This window comes from Marmota monax, unplaced genomic scaffold (assembly GCF_021218885.2).
Source record: "Marmota monax isolate L192 unplaced genomic scaffold, Marmota_monax_Labrador192_F-V1.1 WCK01_AAM20220418_F8-fsc00003, whole genome shotgun sequence".
NCBI lineage: Eukaryota > Metazoa > Chordata > Mammalia > Rodentia > Sciuridae > Marmota > Marmota monax.
The window spans coordinates 11,883,802-11,906,461 of NW_026694084.1; the positions used below are offsets into that span (position 1 = coordinate 11,883,802).

Below are 22,660 nucleotides of genomic sequence, written 5' to 3' on the forward strand. Positions count from 1 at the left end.
AGAATTTCAATGTTTATTTTTTAGTTTTCGGCGGACACAACATCTTTGTTTGTATGTGGTGCTGAGGATCGAACCCAGGCCGCACGCATGCCAGGCGAGCGCCCTACCGCCTGAGCCACATCCCCAGCCCTATCTTTTTTTTTTTTAATCATCAAAGAGTTGATTTCTATTTATTTTAATTTTTTTAACAGGTACATGAAATTTAATGAGATAGCTCATGTGAAGAGCACACTGTGAAGTTTTTTTTTTAATCATCAGAAATTTATTAGTTGCTCAAAACATTACATTGATCTTGACATATCATATCATACATTTGTTTCAAATGGCGTATGGATTCTTATTATTCCCACGTATACAGATTGCAGGATCACATTGATTATACAGCCACGTTTATACATACTGCCATACTAGGGGAAGGGGAGGGGGGATAGGAAGGGGATAGGAAGGGCAGCAGAATACAACAGGTCTATCTTTTTTCTTGTTTGTTTTTTTCCTTTTACTTCAGCTAATTTTCACTTTCCTTATTTGTTCAAAATGTATTATTATAGCACTCTGTTTATAGAGTTTGTGAAAATTATATCAGGTAGTATAGTAAATCACCATGCCAGTATTTAGCAGATAAAATCTGTGTTAAGTTGATTTAGACTAAAAAGTAGTGAAATTATCTGGGATGAATCACTGAAATGTCAGAAGTGTGTACTATGTACTTTTATCAGTATATAACACTTTCTGGAAAGTGCACCAAAATAATGATATCATTATTACTGCTTCCTAATAATTTTTAAAATGAGGATTATAAGTACATCAAGTGGAATAATAGTCTATTATGAATTTGTTTACTGGTATTTCCTTATTCACTATGTTTTCACATACATCAATATCTTCTATGGTTCTAATTTTCAACCATTGTGATTACAGAGATAAAAAAAATAAAAAGCTTTTCATTTTTTTAAACAGTCTTGCTTGGAGATATAGACATAAATTAGTTAACAGGTCAGAGTTGTAGTATTAATTTGTTTATTTGAAACATTGTCTTAATTTATCAGTGGATTAAATTCCAATTTGAAGAGCTAAAAATCATTTTTAGTTTTATTTAAACTTGATTCTTTCAACTATCCCAGAATGAACATTAAGTCAACTTATTCTTGTTACTATGCTTGTTCCATATTCTAGAAAATAAAATATAGTATAAATTATTTAATTTCTAGATTCTTTTTTCTTTTTATAGGTCCTGAAAAGTGAAATTTTTAAATTTCTTTGTTTAAATGATAAAGATCAGAATTCTGTGCAGTTTCATTTTTTAATCTCCTCTTGAAGTGAGGGATATGTAATTAGTAATCATTATTAGTGGTAATTTCATGAATAAATTCCTGTGCATGAAAATGAATCACACCTTTAAACAATTTTGATTAAATTTTTTTCATAGATTTTTTAGATACTATTATTCAAGTTAAATAAGTTAAAATATGATTATATATAGATTCTAGTTTTTTCTATATAAAATTTCCATCACACATTTGAATTAAAAATATTTATTTAAATGCATCTCATGTATGAGAACATACACATACAATGTTTAAAAGCATAAGCCTTGGAGCCTGAGAAACTAGGATTGATGCCCATCAAATAAACAATCAGGAACATATCTATAGACAAACAAAATTGGATTTATTACTTGCTATAGAAAGAGAGGCCTCAAAACTTGTGAAATTGTGGGACATCTCAGCCAGAAGTGGTTAGGGAAATTTGTTATAGGATTTTGGGCTCATATTAAGGAATTTGGGGATGGGTTCAAAGAAATGGAATCTTATGAATTTGATGCTATTAGAAACCAGGGTAGTTTGAATATCTTAAATTTTTATCTAGGAGATGGGAGGAACACTACAGTGGTAGAGTTGTTCCTGGAGAATAGTTACTTATGGCAGGGGAATGTTTGGTCATTCTTATTGGCCTATTGGCCTTGCTTTTATCTTTGTTCAGAGGTGATGGTAGAGGTATTGTTTTGGCTTGTTCCATAATAGTAACAGTGAGCCCTTGGCTGATGTTGATATTCTGTGAAATTGTTTATATTTACTAGGGGATATGAGAGTCTAACTGGTACCAACTAGGCCATCTACAATTTGAGTGTTATAAGAGCATTATTTTCTCTCAGTGGTTTTTAAATTCTTCCTCTGCTGATGAGCTGTGGTAAATATTTGACAGCCAGATCACCAAAGAAAAAAGACCTGCTCTGCAGTGTCTGTCTTATTTCTAGGGTATTATTATTCTATAGATGATTTTAAGCTACTAATGTGATGTCACTAAAGATAGTTTACTGGCTATGTTGTAGACAAGGTAAATAACTTTATGTTCAGTTTATACATCTGAAAATTGAGGATGATAATAATAAAACCTTCTTCACAGGAGTATTTTGAATAATGAATAAGTGGATAAATGTAGAGTGAACATAGACCATCTGTTACATAGCCACTCTTGTTTAGCTAAACCTCTTTCACCATCACAATCATCACCACCAATACCACCGCTACCACCACTACCATACCACTGTAATAACTATAAAAAAAATCACACACACATTACTTTACAGCATAAATTACATTACAGAAATGTAATCTACCAAGTAGACAAAAATGCTCATTTTGGCTAATTAGGACATCTCTTTTGATAGTGATGGAGAAATGTAGTAAAATTCTTACTCTTTGAAGCTATTTATGAAATATATTTATTCATTAGATAATAGAACTTTTATTTTCCTACAGATCTTTTCTTTTTATTTTTCCTCTTATTCCAAACCTTTTTCACATAGTCTCTCAAGAAAATATGTATTCAACTTTTGTTTTTCCTTACCTTCTACATATAAAGTTTCACAGATATGGCTTCCTAAATATATTTCATTTCATTCCCTTCCACTGCCTTACTTCCATACTTTCTTTTGTGAATCACTAAAATAATCCAATCGATCTTCCTGCCACTAGGTTTGTTCCTGTCCCTTGGTTTAACCAGAACCAGAACATTGCAACGAGATTACCTGTGAATAAAAAACACCTAATGACATCCCTTTTATGTACAGGAAAAGATAGTTCAAAATGCTCAACATGATTTAGAAGTCTTTTTCAATTTTCACCTGACTTTCATTTCTGACCTCTCTTGCTACCCTTGGGTTTGATCCTGTTTTTCTATTTATATTTCACTTGTCTTCTGCCTTTTGTGCCATTTCAAATTCTTTGTACAAATAAATATAGCATAAACAATTTAAATATATAAAATAATGTAAAATATTTTGTATAATATAGAAATCTGAAATTATATATATATATATATATATATATATATATATATATATATATATTTTAAGATTGGAGATGCTTCAAGATGTAGATTCAGCTATATAATGTAGTGCCATCTAGTGGTAACTGCTTTTATTTTTTTTTTCTTTCTTTTTTTTAGGTTACACACTGGGGGAACTTCAAATGCCCTCTGACCCACTATCTTTCTTTGCATAGGGTTGTTAAGCTGACTGTTGGATCTTTGGAAATCATATTTATAGAGTTTTTTTTTCCTTAAGCTCTAAGATTTTCTGATTTACTTAAACTCTGCCATAAGATGCAACTCTAACAATAGTATGTAGGATTGAAGATAGGATGCCATATTCTAAGAATTGCAGAGATGTCCAGGTATCATTAAATTAAAACTCAAGTTGTTTGTTTTCCTATATTTAGTTCTTTGGCAAAGTAAAATTAACTCTATGACTGACAAAGAATTATTCATTTTTACCCTTTTTTTCTGCCTTTCTCTAACAGTGACTGAGCTTCTCCTAAATGTTAGGTTCTATATTAGATATTCTTGGCACTGTTGGAATTGTATTATCCACATGAATATTGATGGCTGTTAACTAACTATTGCACTTCTTTTTTTAGAGAGAGAGAGAGAGAATTTTAATATTTATTTTTTAGTATTTGGCAGACACAACATCTTTGTTTGTATGTGGTGCTGAGGATCGAACCCGGGCTGCACGCATTCCAGGCAAGCGCGCTACCACTTGAGCCACATCCCCAGCCCTTGCACTTCTTTTTTAGGCTTTTATTTGGCTAATTAGTGATGTGCTGTGGTAAATATTTGACAGCCAGCTCACCAAAGAAAAAAGACCTGCTCTGCAGTGTCTGTCTTATTTCTATGGTGTTATTATTCTATAGCTGATTTTAAGCTACTAGTGTGATGTCACTAAAGATAGCATTGGGAGAAGATGCTCACAATCAACTCTTGGCTACAGCAACCACTGGATGAGGAATTATGATCTATTGCTATACTCTTCTTTTTCATTTGAAATCATTCTCTCCTTGGCTTATACTTCATTAGACAACCACATGTTTTCTGTTTTTGTACCCTTTTCTCCTATGGTAGCCTTTTATTTACTTGTTGTTTATTTTTTACTGGAAGAGCAGCAATATTATAAGCCTAGATGTCATGGAATTCTTAATTGAAATAAAATCTCTCTCTGGACTTAGTGATAGCATTGTGTTTAGCTATGTGTAATATTAAATCTCATAACCTCAATGCTTGAGTAAAGAAGTATGTGGGATTTATGTATGTACGTACGTATGTATGTATGTATGTATGTATGTATAAAAGAAGTCTGGAGGTAGAGCTGAAGAGAATACACTGTTCAAGGAAGCCAGTAGAGACCGCTATTCCTCTTGCTTACTGCCCTTTATATTCTACATTATGTGGTGCTCATTGTTCAAAGAGAACTGTTGGGTTGGTAGCAGGATCACATTATAGTCAAGAATATAGAAGGGGAAGGCATGAAAGGTGTATGCCAGCAGGTTCTATTTCTTTTTATTAGTAATAAATTGCTTTGGTAGAAGCTGTGCCTAATAGACTTTCATCCAAATCTTTTTGGCCTGAATTATGTCACATGGCCATCCCTAACCACAAGAAAGCCAGGAAAAGAAATTTTTTAGACTAGGCACACAGCTTCCCTTAGTAAAATTAGGATTTTATTCATAAGAAAGTAGAGAAATTAGATATTAGGTAGGTAAATATGTTTCTCTCTTGCCTTTGTACCTGAGTCAACCCCATGAACTCTATAAAATGATTTTTCCTGTTATCTCTTAACTTTCAGTTTAAACAGTATTTTTAAACTGATACATAAATAAAAGTTGTACATGTATTATGGGTACTATGTGATGTTTCCATACATTGTGTACATTGTATGGTGTTTAAATCAGATTAAACATACCCATCTCCTCAAATATTTTTCATTTTTTTATGGTAAAAATATTCAAAAATCCTTTTTTGTAGCTTTAAAAAAATACAGTACATTATCATTATCTAGAGTCACCTTATTAGGCAACACCACACCAGATTTTCTACTCCTCTGTAACTATAACTTAGTACCCACTGATCAACCTCTCCCCGATACTTTCTGCAGCCTCTGATTACCAGTATTCTCCTCTTCTTTGAGATCAACTTTTTGTATTCCATATACTGGTGAGATCTCTCTGTGTCTGGATTATTACAATGAACATAATCATGTTTTCTTCTTACTTAGTAATATCTCTTTCAGTTTGGAATTCTCTTTAGTGTGTTCTGTGGGACATATCTAGTGGAGATATAGTCTCTCAGCTTGTTCTTATCTCTCATTCATCTCTAAAGGAGTGCTTTGCAGAACACCATATTCTTGCTTGGCAGTGTTTTCATTCAGTACTGTGAAAATCTCATGCCATTCTCTCCTGGCCTGTAAAACTTTTTCCAAAGAGTTTGCTATTGGGAAAACTAGGACACTCCTATATGCTATTTGTTTCTTTTCTCTTGCTGCCTTGAGAATCTTCTCTCTCTCTCTTTTAAAAAATCTCTTTATCTTATTTATTTATTTTATATAGGGCTGTGGATCAAACCCAATGGCTCACATGTGTTAGGCAAGCACAATACCACTGAGTTATAACCCCAGCCCTGAGAATCTTCTCCTTATTTTTAATATTTGAGAGCTTGATTATAATGTACGTTAGGGTAGACTTGGTTGAATTTAATCTGATTGGTGACCTTTGACCTTCCTGGATATTTGTATATTTTTCTAGATTTGGGAAGTTTACTATTATCTTTTTTTAAATTATATTTTTATTTATTTATTTTTATGTGGTGCTAAGGCTCGAACCCAAGGCCCCATGTATGCGAGGCAAGCACTTTACCTCTAAGCCACAACCCAGCTCCAAGTTTTCTATTATTATCTCTTTGAATAAGTTTCTCTCCCTTTGGCAATCTCAAGTCCCTCTTGAACTCTAATAATCTGTAATTGCCTTTAATGCTGTCCCAAAGTTCTCATAAGTTTTCTGCATTCTTGTTCATTATTTTTTCTTTTTTCTCTTCTCTGTATTTTCAAATTGCCTATCTTTTGTACTAATTTTTCTTGTGTTTGATCTATTCTGTTAATGATGCTTTCTAACACATTTTAAATCTCATTTAGTATATTTTTCAGTTCAAAGATTTCTGTTTGATTTAATAAAATTTCTTCCACCTGTTAAATTTGTTAGAGTAGGGAATCATTTCTCTGTGTTTTCTTGAAGCTCACTAAATTTTTTTGTAACTGTTGTTTAATTCTCCACTGAAGAGTTGACCCACATCCTCAGGATTTTGTGCCTTATATTTACTATTAGATGAAATAATGTTTCCCTGAAAATTCTTGATGCTCATTTGTGTGCTATATCATTTGGGCATTGGAAGATTAGGTATTTATTCTGGTCTTAGTAATCTTTGTTTGTTTCTGTCTTTCCAGGAATTCTAATCAGACTGTTTATTTTTTCTGAGCCTGTAGTCACTTCTACTATTTTAGTACTAGATGCAGCCTTAAGTCTAGTTGGGCCATGAGCCCACCATTGATGTTGTCACTCTTAAAGCACCAGAGGGTGATCCAAATCCAGGTTTGTCCCAAATCTGCAGTTGCTCTGTTGTTCACCATGAACTATGGGAGTGCCTAACAAAGGCAGTCCTTTCCTAAAAGCCTCCCTGTGGTGCTTAGGTAGGCCTAGATACCTTGTCCATGATAACTGGCCTAAAGTCAGGCATGTGGAATTCTGCCTGATTCTTAATGGAATCCCAATGGAGGGCTGGCCCCAACTTCCTATTCTACATATGTGGCTACAATACTGTAGTGCTGTGTCACCCACAGAGCCCACAGCCTGCCAAGACTATTTCAGCAGTGGGATAGGACTAAGGTCACACTGCTATGGACTGCCTACCACTGAGGATGACTCATGGTCCTAGACCTCTGCAACCAGCCACAGGTTAGCTGGAAGAGAAGCATATACCTACGGGCTTGGGGATCAGAGCTGTTAGGTTCTATGTAATATTATATTTCACTAGCTTGGCACTGATTTCTAGGACAAAGTCCTATGCTTACTTCCCTGTCCTACCACTAGTGAATAGAGTCTTCTCCACACAATGTTGCTCCAGGTTGGGATATTGTTTGTGAAGGAAGTCTGTTGGCCACCAAGGCTGATGGTACAAGTATCTTCACATTCTCAGAGGTGCACTTAAGCCTACTCAGCTGCAAGTTGATTCTATCCCACTGGAGTGTGGATCTCTATCTGGTACCTGAATAGGTCTAGAGGCTCTGTCTGTGAACACTGACCTGGTAATAGCTGTGCTGCCTGAGTTTGAGGGACAGGTGATGGAGACAGTCCCTTAATTGGCAAGGCTGTGCTGAGTCATATCTGAGTCTCATGTCTGTAGAGATCTGTATAGATATGGGGCAGAGTACCCCAAGACCACTTAAGGGTGGCAGTGATACAAACAAAACTCAAATCTGTCCCAATAACATACAGGGTTCCACCTGATGCCATGTTTGAGGCTCTGTCTGTGACCTGGATAGAGGGTTCTTTGTTTTTTCCTGCTTGTGGGTAATCCCAACACTGAGCTTCAAGACAGAGAGAGTTCCTCTGTTAGTTTTCATGCCTTCTGCCAAGTGGGTGGAGTTTTACTGCCCATCTCTTTGTTGTTTGAGGTTGGGGCAGGGGTGTCACAGCAGTCACTTGACCATTTGGATCACAGAGTTCTAGAGATTAAGACCATGGTTACTGGGGCATGTCATGAGGCTCTAATCAGCACTGGATTTCATTGTGGCAGACCTGATGCTGGTGTCAGGTCTAAGCCTGTACTTAATTTATTCTTTATCCCCTATATGAAGGCATCTCTCTCCAAAATGGGATGTATTGCTTAGAGTCAGGGAAGGGGATTTGTGGGGAACTCTTTCTTTTCTTACGTCTTCAGTGGATCTTTTCTTATTATAACCAAAACCAGGCATTAAAGTCTCTCACCTGGTTTTCCTTAGTTCTTGTGAAGGTAGTTTGGTGCTTGAATATAGCTCTCTTCAAATTGGCCTGTCTAGGAGAGGATGGCTGGAGGATCTCAGCCACTATCTTGCTTCTCCCCCATGGTATTATTTTGAACCTTAAGTCATGCAGTCTTATGTGCACTTCAGCTAGTTTAACTTAGAACAATTCTAGACATCAGTGTTCTAGGGCTTTGGTAGGTATAATACCTTCTTTCTTAAGTCCTGTGTTTCCTACCTCATGGATGGAGCTACATTAAAATGTTTCTGGCCTTACTCTATTCCCTGTACTGTCTTAACCTTTGGGAAGTGAGCATAAGTAGTGATTCTCTTTCTTCTTATTCTTGGGAACAAGCTGCTCGGAGAGAGCATGCTCTGTCCTGTTGCAACCACAAGTTTTATAGGAGCAGATCAGAAAATAAATGGTCTTGGACCAGTGTTTTCCATGCCCAAATGGACGTGTCTCCATGATTCTGAGGCATGGTATTAGGAAGCCCAGTTTTTATAGAGATATTAACCAATTCTCCAATATTACAGTTTTGTTAGTAATACCAATAATACTTTGTCCAGCATCTGCTTCTTTCTTCTATTTGCAAGTTAGCTGAGAATTTGGGTGGGAAGTATTTTAATGTGAATTACTGTTAAAAAAAAAAAAGCTGCTTGTTGCCATTGTTTGATATATATTGATTGTGTTTTTTTTTTTTTTGTTTGTTTGTTTGTTTTTTTGGTACCAGGGAGTGAACCTAGGGGCACTGAGTCACATCCCTAGCCCTTTTTATATCTTATTCTGAGACAAGGTCTTGCTAAGTTGCTTAGGGCTTCCCTAAATCGCTGAGGCTGACTTTGAACTTGTGATCCTCCTGCATCAGGCTACTGAGCACTGGGATTCCAGGTGTGCACCACCATACCCATCGAGTGTGGTTTATTATTTCTTTCTAGCCTTAAGTAGAACAAACATAATGTCATAATTACCATGAAATTTAATATTAAACTGAAATCTTGTAATTTTTGTTGTCAGAAGACTTAGAATTCATTAAATGACTTTATACTGTAAAATTGGAATTACTTTAAGGAAACCATGTGATTTCAGCATATATAAGATCTCTAAAGTGCTCACTTTTCACAAAGGAAAACCCAGTTTCCATAGAAACTGAGTGCATTAACATTACCATACTGGATAAGATAGTAGCAAAGGACTTCAGTGTCTCTATCACAGATTTTGTATCAGCCAAGAAGATCTTAGTTGCAGATAATAGAAAACTCACAACTTGAGATTTGCTTAAAAAACAAAGAAAATTTGTTTACTTCACTGCAAGCTCTGGAAGTACATCTTGATTCTGGTGAGGACTGATTCTGAATCTCATGTAATATGACTCAAGACTCAAATTGCTTTCTATTTTTAATTTTTACTAACTTCATGTTGAATCCATTTTGGAAAAACTCCTTCCATCCCATCTGATTCATGGTCCTAATTTGACTTCTAGTAGCTCTGAGAATTATATGAACCCTTAATTATGAAACAAGAAATCTTTTGTGTGTGTGTGTGTGTGTGTGTGCGCGCACGCGCTGGGGATTGAACCCAGGGCCTTGTGCATGCGAGGCAAGAACTCTACCAACTGAGCTATATCCCCAGCCCCTATGAAACAAGAAATCTGTATCAAATAAATATCGGGAGAAGTTACTTGACTGGGCCAGATTAGTTTGTTGTGCTAATTATTGAACAGGGCTGGTACATACAGATTTAATCCAAATCATGGAGCTGAGAATAGACAAAATATTCTTTTCCTTTCAAGAAAGAAGAGAAATAGATGACAAAGACCCAACAACACCTATTCATTATAGTCGCTTCCAGAGTACATATCCTATTTTCTTCATTCATTAGTCGTTAAGTAACCTAAAATTTCACCTATTTTTAGCCTTAACACATTTTCAGAGAATAGACATAAATTAAAGGTTAAGCAAGTAATTTCATAATGATTTTATTTTCTGTCATTTACTTTAAATATTGCTTCAGAAACTTTGCTATGTAAGTGACAAAAACACATAATTGATCTGGTGGAATTCATGTTAAAAAGACATGTCCTCATTCAGAAGAAGATTATAGCTTCATTTTAAAAAAATCTGAGTACTTATCATCTTCATAGCCTCAGATATGCTTCCTAGTTGATATCCTCTTTTGATGTGGTATTTAATAAAAAATTGACATGATAAGAACACTTGTTGAAATTTAACAGCTTTTTTTTTTTTTTTTCCCAAACAAAGCTCAAACTCACCAGTGTTTTTTTGATCACATTCTGTCTCATGATCTTATTTAGGGCCCACTTCTTGCAAACTTCACACTTTTAACCCCACTCCTTGCACTAATACATTAACTGCAGAGGAACTTTGTGGAGGAATATGGGTGGAGAAGCTGGTAAGAGGCCAAGAAAGCTTTATTGAAGAGAGATTCACTTTAAAATAGAACAGAATTGTTAAAAAGAGGTGTTTTATGAAAGTTTTACTCTGGGATGCAGTGTTTCTTCACTTAGAAAAGATTGCTTGAAATTTCCATCATATTTTTTATTGCTTTTGTAATTTATAGAAGTAGACTTAGGGCTAACTTCTTAAGACTGTGATTGGAGTGAAAACAGTGGCATCCCAAGATATAATTATAAATTACTTTCAGCCACATTTGAAGACTATCTGCTAGAGTTAGTCCATTTTATAGTATTTTATTGGTAATAAAGAATAGAGGTACACAACTATATATCTTCCAGAGAATACATTGTGTATGTAAATAGTGAAGCTGATTAAAATGTAATTTGAAGCACTGCAATATTGGTATAGAGAGTTAAGGAAAAACCTGCCTATCATGCTGACATGCAAAATGTTAAGTGCTGTTTTCACTGTGTAATAAAGGGCATTCTGTTCCTGAAAGACAAATTTTGATTTCTTTAATTGAGTCAGATTGGAAGGTACATCATACAGAAATAATTCATGTCAGTTCTTTCAGCTTTGTGTCCAGATATATAACATGCCATGTGTGTATTTACTGGCACATAAGCACATAGGAATTATTTAAGAAGCAAGCATACTTTTACCCAAATATTGGTATAATGAAAGTTCCCACATTTAAATACAATATATATTTTTAAATTTGTTTTTGCTTTGTCCTGGTAGTTCTAAATGATCTCTATGATCTGGTTTCTATGAATTATCTTCTAAGAAAAAAAAATTTGTCTAGAAAGTGCTTTCTTGTACCTACCATTGTCTGCAATAATTCAACTTAATTGTGTTCTGATAAAGTTTAGAGGTAAGCTAATTGTCAGAGCTAATGCTCTATTTTCCAAAGATTCTTTCTGTTCTCTTATCAAGAAACAGCTTTTCTTTATTACCTTACATATCCCTATCTCAAACAATGATTTTTATTCCAGATATTTGGAAAAGTCACTCAAATTCTCAAACCACTCTTACAAAACAATAAAATATCACAAAAAGTATTCAGTAGCTGGGAGAATGAAGAGGTTGGTACTATATTAAGATTTATGCATCAAAGACCCATCTTTTGCTAGTTCACCTGAGAGTGGTACTATGGGTAATTTGTGAGTTTATTTTTCAAGGTAAAATACTAATAAGGAAAATAAGTTGTGTGTTATATTGTAGATAGGCTGTATAATTAGGTAAATAAAAATTACTTTTAACATACTGTAAAAACTGCCTTGCTTATGCATCTATATTTATGTACTAAGTAAATATTGAGTAACTTCTCTGTCCCAGTCATTGGAAAAACATGAAGAAAATGGTGATCGCTGCCTTTAAAATTTATATTTTAGCATGTGGCAACAGATAGTGAATGTTTCAATTAAACAAATCATAACTAGAAACTGACAAGTGTTATGAAAATATTGAAAAAGTAAAGCCAGTTAAGAGGATTAGGATTTAGAATGCATGGATTGGAAGAAAAGATTAAAGTGTTAGAGTGGTTAGGGTAGGCTTCCTTGAGAAAATGAGAGTCAAGGCCTGAAGAAGGTCTCTACTGAAGACTACTAGAAGACATCTGTACTGCTGCTTGTAGGAACAGCATTCTAGTCAGGGGGAGCTGCTAGAGCAATGATTCTAGAGTGAGAGCATGTAGGGATGCCAACATGACTGGATCTGAGTGAACAGAGGGCACTGGGAGAGGACACCAGGAAGGAATGGGTGCCAGATCCCACAGAAATTTGTTCTTCATTGTAAGCAAAATTGGGAATTATTGCAGGATTTCCACATATTAGTGACTTACTGTGACATAAATTCTTGAAACTGTGTTGAACTGGACTGTAGGGGGATATAGAAGAAGCACGGAGACAGGTTAGGAAGATTTTGTGGTAATTCATATGGGAAATCATGGTGACTTCACCAGGTTTATACCAGCTTAGGTGGTAAGGAGTGCTTGGACTCTGGATATATTCTGACAATAGATACAGTGGGATTTCTTCATGAATTGGATGAGCAACTAGAACTAGAAGGAAGGAACTGCCTTTAACTAAGATAAAGAATCCTGCAGATACTTAAATCCATTCATATATATTTCCCACATTGTTAAACACTGTATGGTGATTTTTCCCATTAGGTAGATACATACTTAGGATAAAAGTTAATTATATAACAAATAATAAATGAATAATCTTAGTTTTAGTCTACAATAAAAAAATCTGTCAAGTGGTGTTTTGGAGTTCAATAAAAGGAACTGCAATACTAAAAGAATATAAAGATGACAGGGCCTTTCACTGATGATCATGGAAAGTAGTTGTTAGCTAAACTTAAACTTCTTTCCTCTTCTGTTTATCCTATCTTGCTCATTGTATTTCTTGATATTATTCTCAATGAACTTTTCTTTACTGAGGATTGTTTCTAAGACTTAGTTAAAACACATAAAAGAAGAGCAATAAAATAATTACTTTAGGTTTAAATCATCTTCTAGTACAGAATAGTTCCCAGTCTTCATGTCCATCTTTGACATAATAATTTTGAGAGAGATGGAGAGGTAGATTGGGTTACTATGGAAAGCACCAATTGTGCACCTAGAGATTTGGATATTTAAGGCCTTCATCTTTCAGATATAAGTAGAAATAATTGTGAATAATATAAAATTAACTTAAACTGGTATCTGATTTATAGAATTTTTGTATACTTTATCAGTCAATGAATATTAAAATTAAAATTCTCATAACACTTTTTAAGCCCCTCATTGGCTTCTTCTACATGTATTTGAATAAATAATTGTCTGAAGTACCTATATAGGGAATAAACAAAATATGTAAAAGTAAAAAGTTAAAAATGGGGAAAATAATCTTAAAAGGAGAATAAATAAAGTTTTGGAGGGTGATGGAGAAGGAAATTTGAGACCTTGAAAGTCAGTGGAGAGTTAAAGGAAAGCAGTAGTGTTATTAGAGATGTTAAAAATGAAAGTTGAGAATGGATAAATAAGAGGAGCAAGAAACAACGAGAACAGAGGAAGGCACTGGCCACAAAATGTGAACTAAAGTTGAAGGAACCACTACCAAGAGACTTATGGAGCTGGTGAAAGTGAATGTAAGGAAAAGTAAAAAGGAACAAATTTTGCTATTACTGCATCTACTGCAGTGTTGTTTCTGAAATTTTCTGGACTTATCAGCTTGGAAGAAATCAAAATATGCTTTGGGACTTTTTTTTTTTTTCAGTTTGATGTGAACTGTGAACTCTAAATAAAACAATTAAATTTTATTGTTGCTTAGCATTCCTTTGAAAATGATCTGTATTTATTTTATTTTACTTTTTGTGTACCAGGGATTGAACCCAGGGGTGCTTAACCACTGGGCTACATCCCCACCCCTTTTTATTTTGTGAGATAGGGTCTTGCTAAGTTGTTTAGGGCCTTGCTAATCTTCTGAGGCTGACTTTGAATTCAAGATCCTCCTGCCTTATCCTCCTGCCTCAGCTGCCTAAGCCACTGGGATTACAAGCATGTGCCACCATGCCCATATTGCCTTTAATTTTTATTGCCTTTCTTTTTGAAGAATGTACAAGACTTTATTAGGAATCTCAGAGGTGAAAAAAAAAGTCTTTTTCTCTCCACTTTCCCCATAGTCTTTGCAAAACCTACACTTAATTGTAGAAGGAAAATTTGTAGATGATTTCTGTACAAATAATTGAATGGTACAAGCACATATTCCTAGACTCTTATTGAAACTTGATATTTGGGAGACCAAAAAATAGCATAGTACTTTCATGTCTGTCCTCACACCTCAAACATTGGCCCTTTCTCAGTTTTATGTAAGTTAATTTGGAATCACTTAAATGTAGTTCTCAGAGGTGTAATATTAACATTTTGATAGGGAGAAATCTGTCCTGTTTTCTTTTCTTCTTCTTTTAAAAATCACTGAAATGTCTAGGGCCATACCACCCTAAACTCCCTCATCTCCTCTCAACGACTGGGAGTGGTTAAATGCTAAGTGATAAATTAAAATAAACAAAACTTCATTTAAGCTAAGTGTCTTACCAACTTCTTAGTTCATGGAACACATTATTTATATTAAATTTCCACAGAAATATTGCTTTTCCTTTGGGGAAATATTGTCTTTTTACTAAAAATTAAGAAATTTATTATTGAATAATTACCAAACAGAATAGGCCTGTTAAACTGTCACCACCTTGTTTGTATTATCACTATACATTTTATGGCAAAAGCTGAGCAGCAGTATTATAAAAAAACATACACAATGAATTCTGTCATTTAAAAAATACTGTAATTTATTATGAAAAAATGGGTTATAAATTTCTAAAGCTGCCAGTTTTAAGGATAGTGCCCAGAAATGCCTGGGATCTAGATTGCATTTTGTGTTCAGTATTGTGAACATTAATCAGCTAAGTACCATAATCCTTCTTACAGGGTACATTCTTACTTGACCTCGAGCTATATACAGCCACATAGTAACAGCATTAAAGAATAACCCTTTTCTTAACAGGCCCATCACTAGAGGATTTTATGGCTTCTTCCTTGAATGATTGTTGTTTCATGTGTAACTTTTTAATAATTGAGTTTTGAAATAAAATGTTTGTAAACAAGTAGATACTTTCAAATCATCTGATTAAGGATGGCTCCTATGATTTTGCTAGGGCTAGAAGGATTAAATGAAAGCACAGCCTGGCACAATGTTGATGTATTTTTGTCAACATGATGCTTCATGCTCGACAGATGTGAATTGGTTGAACAAAAGGTAAAAATAAAAATTTTAAATATTAATTGTTATGGGTAAAAACTGATCTATTTTATGTTTTTTTGATAAATGTAAATTGATTTTATATTAAATGCTTTTTGTAGGAACTATAAGAATGCAATCTGTATTTCATATTTTATAGGAACATATATTTCAAATTTTTGATGTACTGTGTTTTAACAGCTTTCAATTTTAGAATTTGATTGCAATATTATGTTTAAACTATATGGTTAAAATTCTGTAATTTTATTAATGAAATATTATTTTCATTTATTTGGCATTATCCATGCTTTCTAAAGCTTTAATGAAGATTTTAAAAAAATTATTGATTCCTCAAGTGTACCTTATGTCCTTTTATTTATAAAATGACAATTTTTAATGATCTATAGTAATAGAGGTTATGAGCAAGAGATTTTCATATAGGTAGTGCTTAATCAAGATAATATAAAATTTGAATTTGCAGAACTCAGTAATCTTGAAATTCTTTACTTTTAAACTCATTGCAATTCTTTAAAATTACATGTATCTTAAAAAGTTAAAAGTATCTGCATATTAAAAACCAAAGTTTTTATGTAATCTTTAACTGTCTTTATAAATGTTTGCTATTTTGTATTTTCAGGGATTTGGTGGTTATTTTTTCTAATAACAGTATCAATTATAGTTAACACAAACCAAATTGGTTGGCAAATATTCTAAGTATTAAATTGGAAATTACATATAAACATGATGAATTCATATACAAAATATAAACTGAAAATACCTTAGGGAAATCGGGAAAATGATTTTAATTGGTAAAGAAATTTCATATTTGGAATTTTCCCATCAGTTTGTATGATTTGGGGACATGGAATTTTACATCCTAATTGATAGGCTTTCTACTGAAATATTATGCAGAGTCAGAAAAATATGGAGCATCTGGTGTGTTATATAGCCAGAATATTTTGAAATAGATTAAATAGTCCATATGACAAAAAGTATAAGCAATGAATAGAAATGCTACTCATTAGAGTTTGGATGTTTAATATGTAATTTTCTATTAACTGGTCCCAGTTAAGGTCATTATAATGTGTTAAAAGAAAATAGTTGTAATAATCCACATTTCAATAAAGAGAAGTAAGGTGAATGTATGTCAGGTAAATATGAAGCAAGTATAAATATATAATGTTATTATATAAGAAAATAGAGTTTAATGGGATACATAGGAATGAAAATTAAGACACTATGTAGCATCACAAATACATTTTAGTCTAAAAAAAGCACAATTTTGGATTCTGTCTCTCACTTCCTCATAAACAAATGGTGCATATTATGCTCATGTGTGCACAAGTGCATGTATGCAAACGATGTTGTATCCTTGAAGGAGTGATATAAAACAACACTCTAGATGAATTGCTCCATTGCTTTGAATTATGATTTGTGGGTTAAATACTATTAACTGCCTTTATAAATCATTAGAATAATGTACAAATTATCATTTTTTAATTTATTAAATGTTTTTACCTGATAATAATAAATGCTAAGACTTATTTATAAAGGCCAGTAGCAACGATAGAGACTAGAGACACAGAACTTTAATTTTCATTGATTTTCTGTAGTTCCTGAAAATATTATAGGGTCTAAGAAACATAGAAGTTTTGAAATATAAAGAAGAACAATTGATACAGTTCATCAGAATTATTTTGACAGAATATTTTAATATTTTAGAGTATTTGATGGCAGATAGTTGATTTTTGGGTAATCTTACAATGAAATCTTGCCTGGCTTCTGATATAGTTTTAGTATACCATAAGGTATTATACTTAAAATTATATTTTAAAAGATCTATGTCCATTTTAAGTGACAGTGACTATAGTCATCCTAGGTTGAGATTTTAACCACTGTTCTATTTTTACTTAAATCCAGTACAAATCAGCATGTACAGTAAGATTCACATGCTTCAGGCAAATTTCATAATCTCTGTGACACAGTGATTGCTGGGTTTAATATGGAGTTCAATTTTCCTAAGGTATAATTTTGGAAAATACATCTAATAGCTTGCCAGTGGCCAATTATTAATGTACTTTCTTTTGGAACTGAATTTTACAATAAGAAGTAAATCTTTCCTATTTATCAATAAAATAGAATCCTCTATTATTAAAAACTTATTATATTCACTTTATACATTCTTTCAAAAATTCATACTATTTCCTAAGGTTAGGAATAAAAATTGTTTCTTTTTTTCTTGATACTTCTATAACACTGAGTGCAATGTTAAATATGTTACTGGCAATTTTTTTAACAGCTTTAAGATTTCTGATAGGCAAATTAACTGGATGAAGTTGTGTTAGCATATTATAAGATCATAGTCACTAAGAAATGGAGGAAGGCTTTAGAATCACTCAGCTTCTTAAGATCAAGTATGGTGTCTTACTCGTTTCTATGTCCCTAGTCTATATTTTAATGTGTTATTCATTGTTTGTTAAAATCACGTATGAGTTAAGGTGTATGTCATGTATGTCAGGTAAATATGAAGCAATGTTTCTTCATTTTAAAGCACAGATTCCCTGAGATTAAATAGCTGTGTTGGTTCAAATAACTGGTTAATAATAACAGTAGGACTAAGAAATGCAAATTTCTTAACTCTAGTGTTCTTTTCATGATATTCTATTACTATGCAAGCCATTTGTAAAAAAAAAATGACCAAAGTAAAACAAATGGTGCATATTATGCTTATGTGTGCACAAGTGCATGTATACAAACGATGTTGATGTTGTATCAGTTAATATTTATTTTGGGGGTCGTTTTGATCTTAAATTTTAAACTGTAAGAGTCTATAGTTTTATGTAGCAATTGTAACCTAAATTGTTTTTATTAAATTCTATATGTTTTATATGTAAATATTCATGTAAATCATATCCACTTGCTTAATTATAAAACAATTAGGGTACTGGTTAGTTCCTTCATTTATTACAATTCCTTTTCCTTTAAGGTTCCATGATAATCTGTCATGGCTTTGCATTTATGTGAGATTTGAAAGGTGGAATAAATAAATGTTATTGCCAAACAGTAGTTTTTGGTAGGCAGATAGACAGAATGCAAAATCTTAGAGGCTTCTAGGGGAGCTCCAATTAATTGGCCACCACACAGTAGGCCACTGAGATCATTGGGGGAAAATTTCCAAAGTCTTTAGAGATATCAGCAAATTTCTAAGGTCCATATTGCGGACCCTTATTTTGGATCCCTTGTGATTAATTTCCCTGACCTTCATTCTTCTAGCCCATTCAATCTTCATGTAGCTCTGATTCCTGTATTAAAACCTTTCTTACTGGAAAAACCAGTTTTTACTAATGAACCCTTAAGGATAAAAAAATTGGCAGACTGTATTTCAGATATGAGGGAAAGGGGATTCAGTAGCAAAAGGAAGACTTTAAAAGAGAGTATTGATTTTGCTAGGTTGAGTCATTCCACTGTATTCTTTTTCTAATCTTGCTTTTAGACCCCTCGGGTCCCTGCCCCACCCCACCAAAGTCAAACTGACAATCAAATTGTTGAATCTTGGTCATCAAACTGGCCGTACTCTGACTTTTTTTTTTTTTTTTTTTGTTCATGTCCAAGAAAAATACTCACAACAGTTTTTCTAAACTTTTTGTCTCATTTTCAGGATTCCAATCCCATTGTTTCACATAGCTAGTTGTAGATATTATCTGAGTTCATACTAGAGAAGAGGACAGTGTGAATATTTTGTTGACAGAATACCATGCATCATTGTATTATTAACTATATGTAGGTTATACCAATGTTAGAGAGACATATTGGAAACAGTAAAAATTCTCTTCCTTTGAGACTATAAAGGAATATGAAGGTCATATATGAAGATGAAGTAGAGAAGTATCACTAAGCAGGCATTAATCTTATTGAAGATGAAATAAACATTAATCTTATTGAAGATGAAGTAAATTTCTGAATCCTAGGGTTTTTTCGATGAATAATTGTTGGTGTTTATTTAAATTACTTATCTCAAAAAAGAGATGGAAACATAATGTTATGATGAAAATTTAGGTTAACCAATAATAGGAGTGATATAGGTGATGAATGAAAAATGAATTTTAAGAACTAGCACTTAATGTTAGAAAGTATTCAACTCTGGAGGCAAGTCAGTTCGACTTCATTACAATTCAGATGAAAGTGACAGAATAGATAGAATGGAAGGAATGTTTTTCTAAGCTGTTGATAATTAGGGGATAGCTAATGTGTAGCAAGACAAGCAAAGAAGTTAAAATAAATACTGTTTTACAGCATTAGAATAGGAGATTGATTATCTAATTTCAGAACATAGTATATTTCATATATTTTTTTTGGTCATTTAATAACCACAACAAAATATCTTTGAATGACCTATTTGAACTGAATCAAATTAATCTTACTAAAACTTATTTTGGTATATTTTTAAAATGAAAAAAAAAGGGTCAAAAGATTCATTTGAATTTATCCATCAACTTGGCAGTGAATCAGTAAAATATAAAATTGTTTAACTATTTTCTTCTAATTGGACTTTTGGCTACTTAGGAAAAGAAGTCCATCGGTGTCCAGAGATCAGAATAGAAGATACGACCAAAGGGAAGAAAGAGAAGAATATTCGCAGTATGCTCCTTCAGACAGCGCAATGCCCAGATCTCCATCAGACTATTCTGATAGACGATCTCAACTTGAACCTCAGTTTTATGAAGAATCTGATCATTTAAATTATAGGGACTCCAACAGGAGAAGTCATAGGCATTCCAAAGAATATATTGTAGATGATGAGGATGTGGACAGCAGAGATGAATATGAAAGACAAAGGAGAGAGGAGGAGTACCAGGCCCGCTACAGAAGCGATCCAAATTTGGCCCGTTATCCAGTAAAGCCACAGCCCTATGAAGAACAAATGCGTATCCATGCTGAAGTGTCCCGAGCACGGCATGAGAGAAGGCATAGTGATGTTTCTTTGGCAAATGCTGAACTAGAAGATTCCAGGATTTCTTTACTAAGGATGGATCGACCATCAAGGCAAAGATCCGTATCTGAACGTAGAGCTGCGATGGAAAATCAGCGATCTTATTCAATGGAAAGAACTCGAGAAGCTCAGGGACAAAGTTCTTACCCACAAAGGACCACAAACCATAGTCCTCCTACCCCTCGGAGGAGTCCAATACCCATTGATAGACCAGACATGAGGCGTACTGACTCACTAAAGAAACAACACCTAGATCCCAGCTCTGCTGTGAGGAAAACAAAACGGGAAAAAATGGAAACTATGTTGAGGAATGATTCTCTCAGTTCAGACCAGTCAGAGTCAGTGAGACCACCACCACCAAAGCCTCATAAATCAAAGAAGGGTGGGAAAATGCGCCAGATTTCATTGAGCAGTTCTGAGGAGGAGTTGGCTTCCACGCCTGAATATACAAGTTGTGATGATGTTGAGATTGAAAGTGAGAGTGTAAGTGAAAAAGGTAAGCTCTCTAATCACATTTCCCTGTAATTGCTCACACAAGAGTTTTCTTTTCAGATTATATTTTGGAATAAACACTTAATAGTTAGATATTCTTTCCTTTATATCAAGTCTTTTAGTGGTGTTGGTCATGTGAAGAAAATCTCAGGTTATAAAAAGTGAGTATCTTCTATGTTCATGTATAAGAAAAATGTCTGTTTTGTTAAAACCCCTGTCCTGCTTTGTTTCCGGAATTTTTCTTGCATCACTTGATGGCATATTTTAAAAATGTCTATTAGCTGTTGTTTAAAAATAACATTTTTTGTGTGTCTATAAAAGTAACACTGTATTCACTATAAAATATTGAAAACTTTCCTGAAAATGTAAAGAATAAAATTCAAGTTATTCATGTTTTTTTCTTCCAGATACAACCATTGTTAAACTTTTGTTATATTTTCTTTCTTGTTTTCCTATGCATGTATAGTTTATATGTTTATAAAATTGGTATCATACTGTGTATAATTTTTTATCCTGATTTTTTTCAATTGATATGCTTTTCTTCAAGATATTAGATAGTCTTTAAAAATCTGTTTTAAATGACTGCACTAATGCTTGATCTTAAGAATGTATCAAAAACTAAATATTGGCAGTTGCTTCCAAATGCTAGTATAAATAATGTTACAATGGTTATCTTCATATATATATAGTCTTCATTTCTGAGTATTTAAAACTATATGTATTTGGACTTTGGATTTTTTAAAATCTTTAATTCAGATTTCTAGAATGCTTTCCAGAAAAGTTGTAATATTCTCTACTACCATCAAATATGCTTATGCTTTTGCTCTGAATGCACCAGATCTTTTAAAACTAAATAGGCCACAAAAAATGCTCTTTATTAGCAGAATGGAATTCATTTACCTTAATTTAAATTTGATTGTGAGGTTGAATGTTTCAATATGCTTATTGGTGTTTGATATCTTCTGTGAATCATCTTTTCATTCCTTTATTCCTTTGGTCCTTCTTCTTATTGGGTATTAATTAATTTTTCTTATTGACTTTTAAGAACTTTTATATATTAGAATTTTACCTCATCTGAGTTATTTTTTTTTTCCAAATTTACTTCCCACTTCAATGTTTATCGGCTAATTTTCTTTGGTTATTTGCAAATATTGAATTTAGTATAGCTAAACCTTTGTATACTTGTTGGTTTTTTCTCATTATTTTCATCCTTAAAATTCTTTATTCTTCCCCAAATCAGTTAAATATTTAGGTGTATATTTTGCCAACTTTTTTCTTAAACATTAACTTTTTAATCTTTCTGGATTTATTTTGGTGTGTGATATGATAACCACCAGATTGGTGAGTATCTAACACAAATTGCTTGTACCAATCCCTGCCTCATCCTCCCCCAACTTTATCATAATATTTCGTCAGTATCCCACTTCTTATTTGTAAGAATCAGGAAGAATCAAATGGAATTCAGGAAGGCAGATAGATATGATATTAATATAGTAATTTTATGCCATATCAAAACTAATTAGAAAAAACAAGAGTAGTTCTCATTCTGAACTAAAAACAGAAAATCAATTTTAAAAATAATTAACAAGAAATGAGGGGACCTGTGGGAAGAACCATAAAGTTTTATTGGATAACATAAAGGAAGATGTGAGT

At 33.2% G+C, this 22,660-nt stretch overlaps 1 protein-coding gene across 47 annotated transcripts in view; it reads left to right on the top strand.

Annotated features, from left to right (window-relative positions):
- Rims2 (regulating synaptic membrane exocytosis 2) overlaps window positions 1-22,660 on the top strand; it is a 567,034-nt gene that overhangs the window by 250,749 nt on the left and 293,625 nt on the right. For all 47 annotated transcript variants that reach the window (XM_058585652.1, XM_058585655.1, XM_058585668.1 and 44 more), the window contains one exon: window positions 20,089-21,011. In XM_058585652.1, the coding sequence (XP_058441635.1) occupies window positions 20,089-21,011 (923 nt within the window). The remainder of the gene's footprint in view (window positions 1-20,088; window positions 21,012-22,660) is intronic.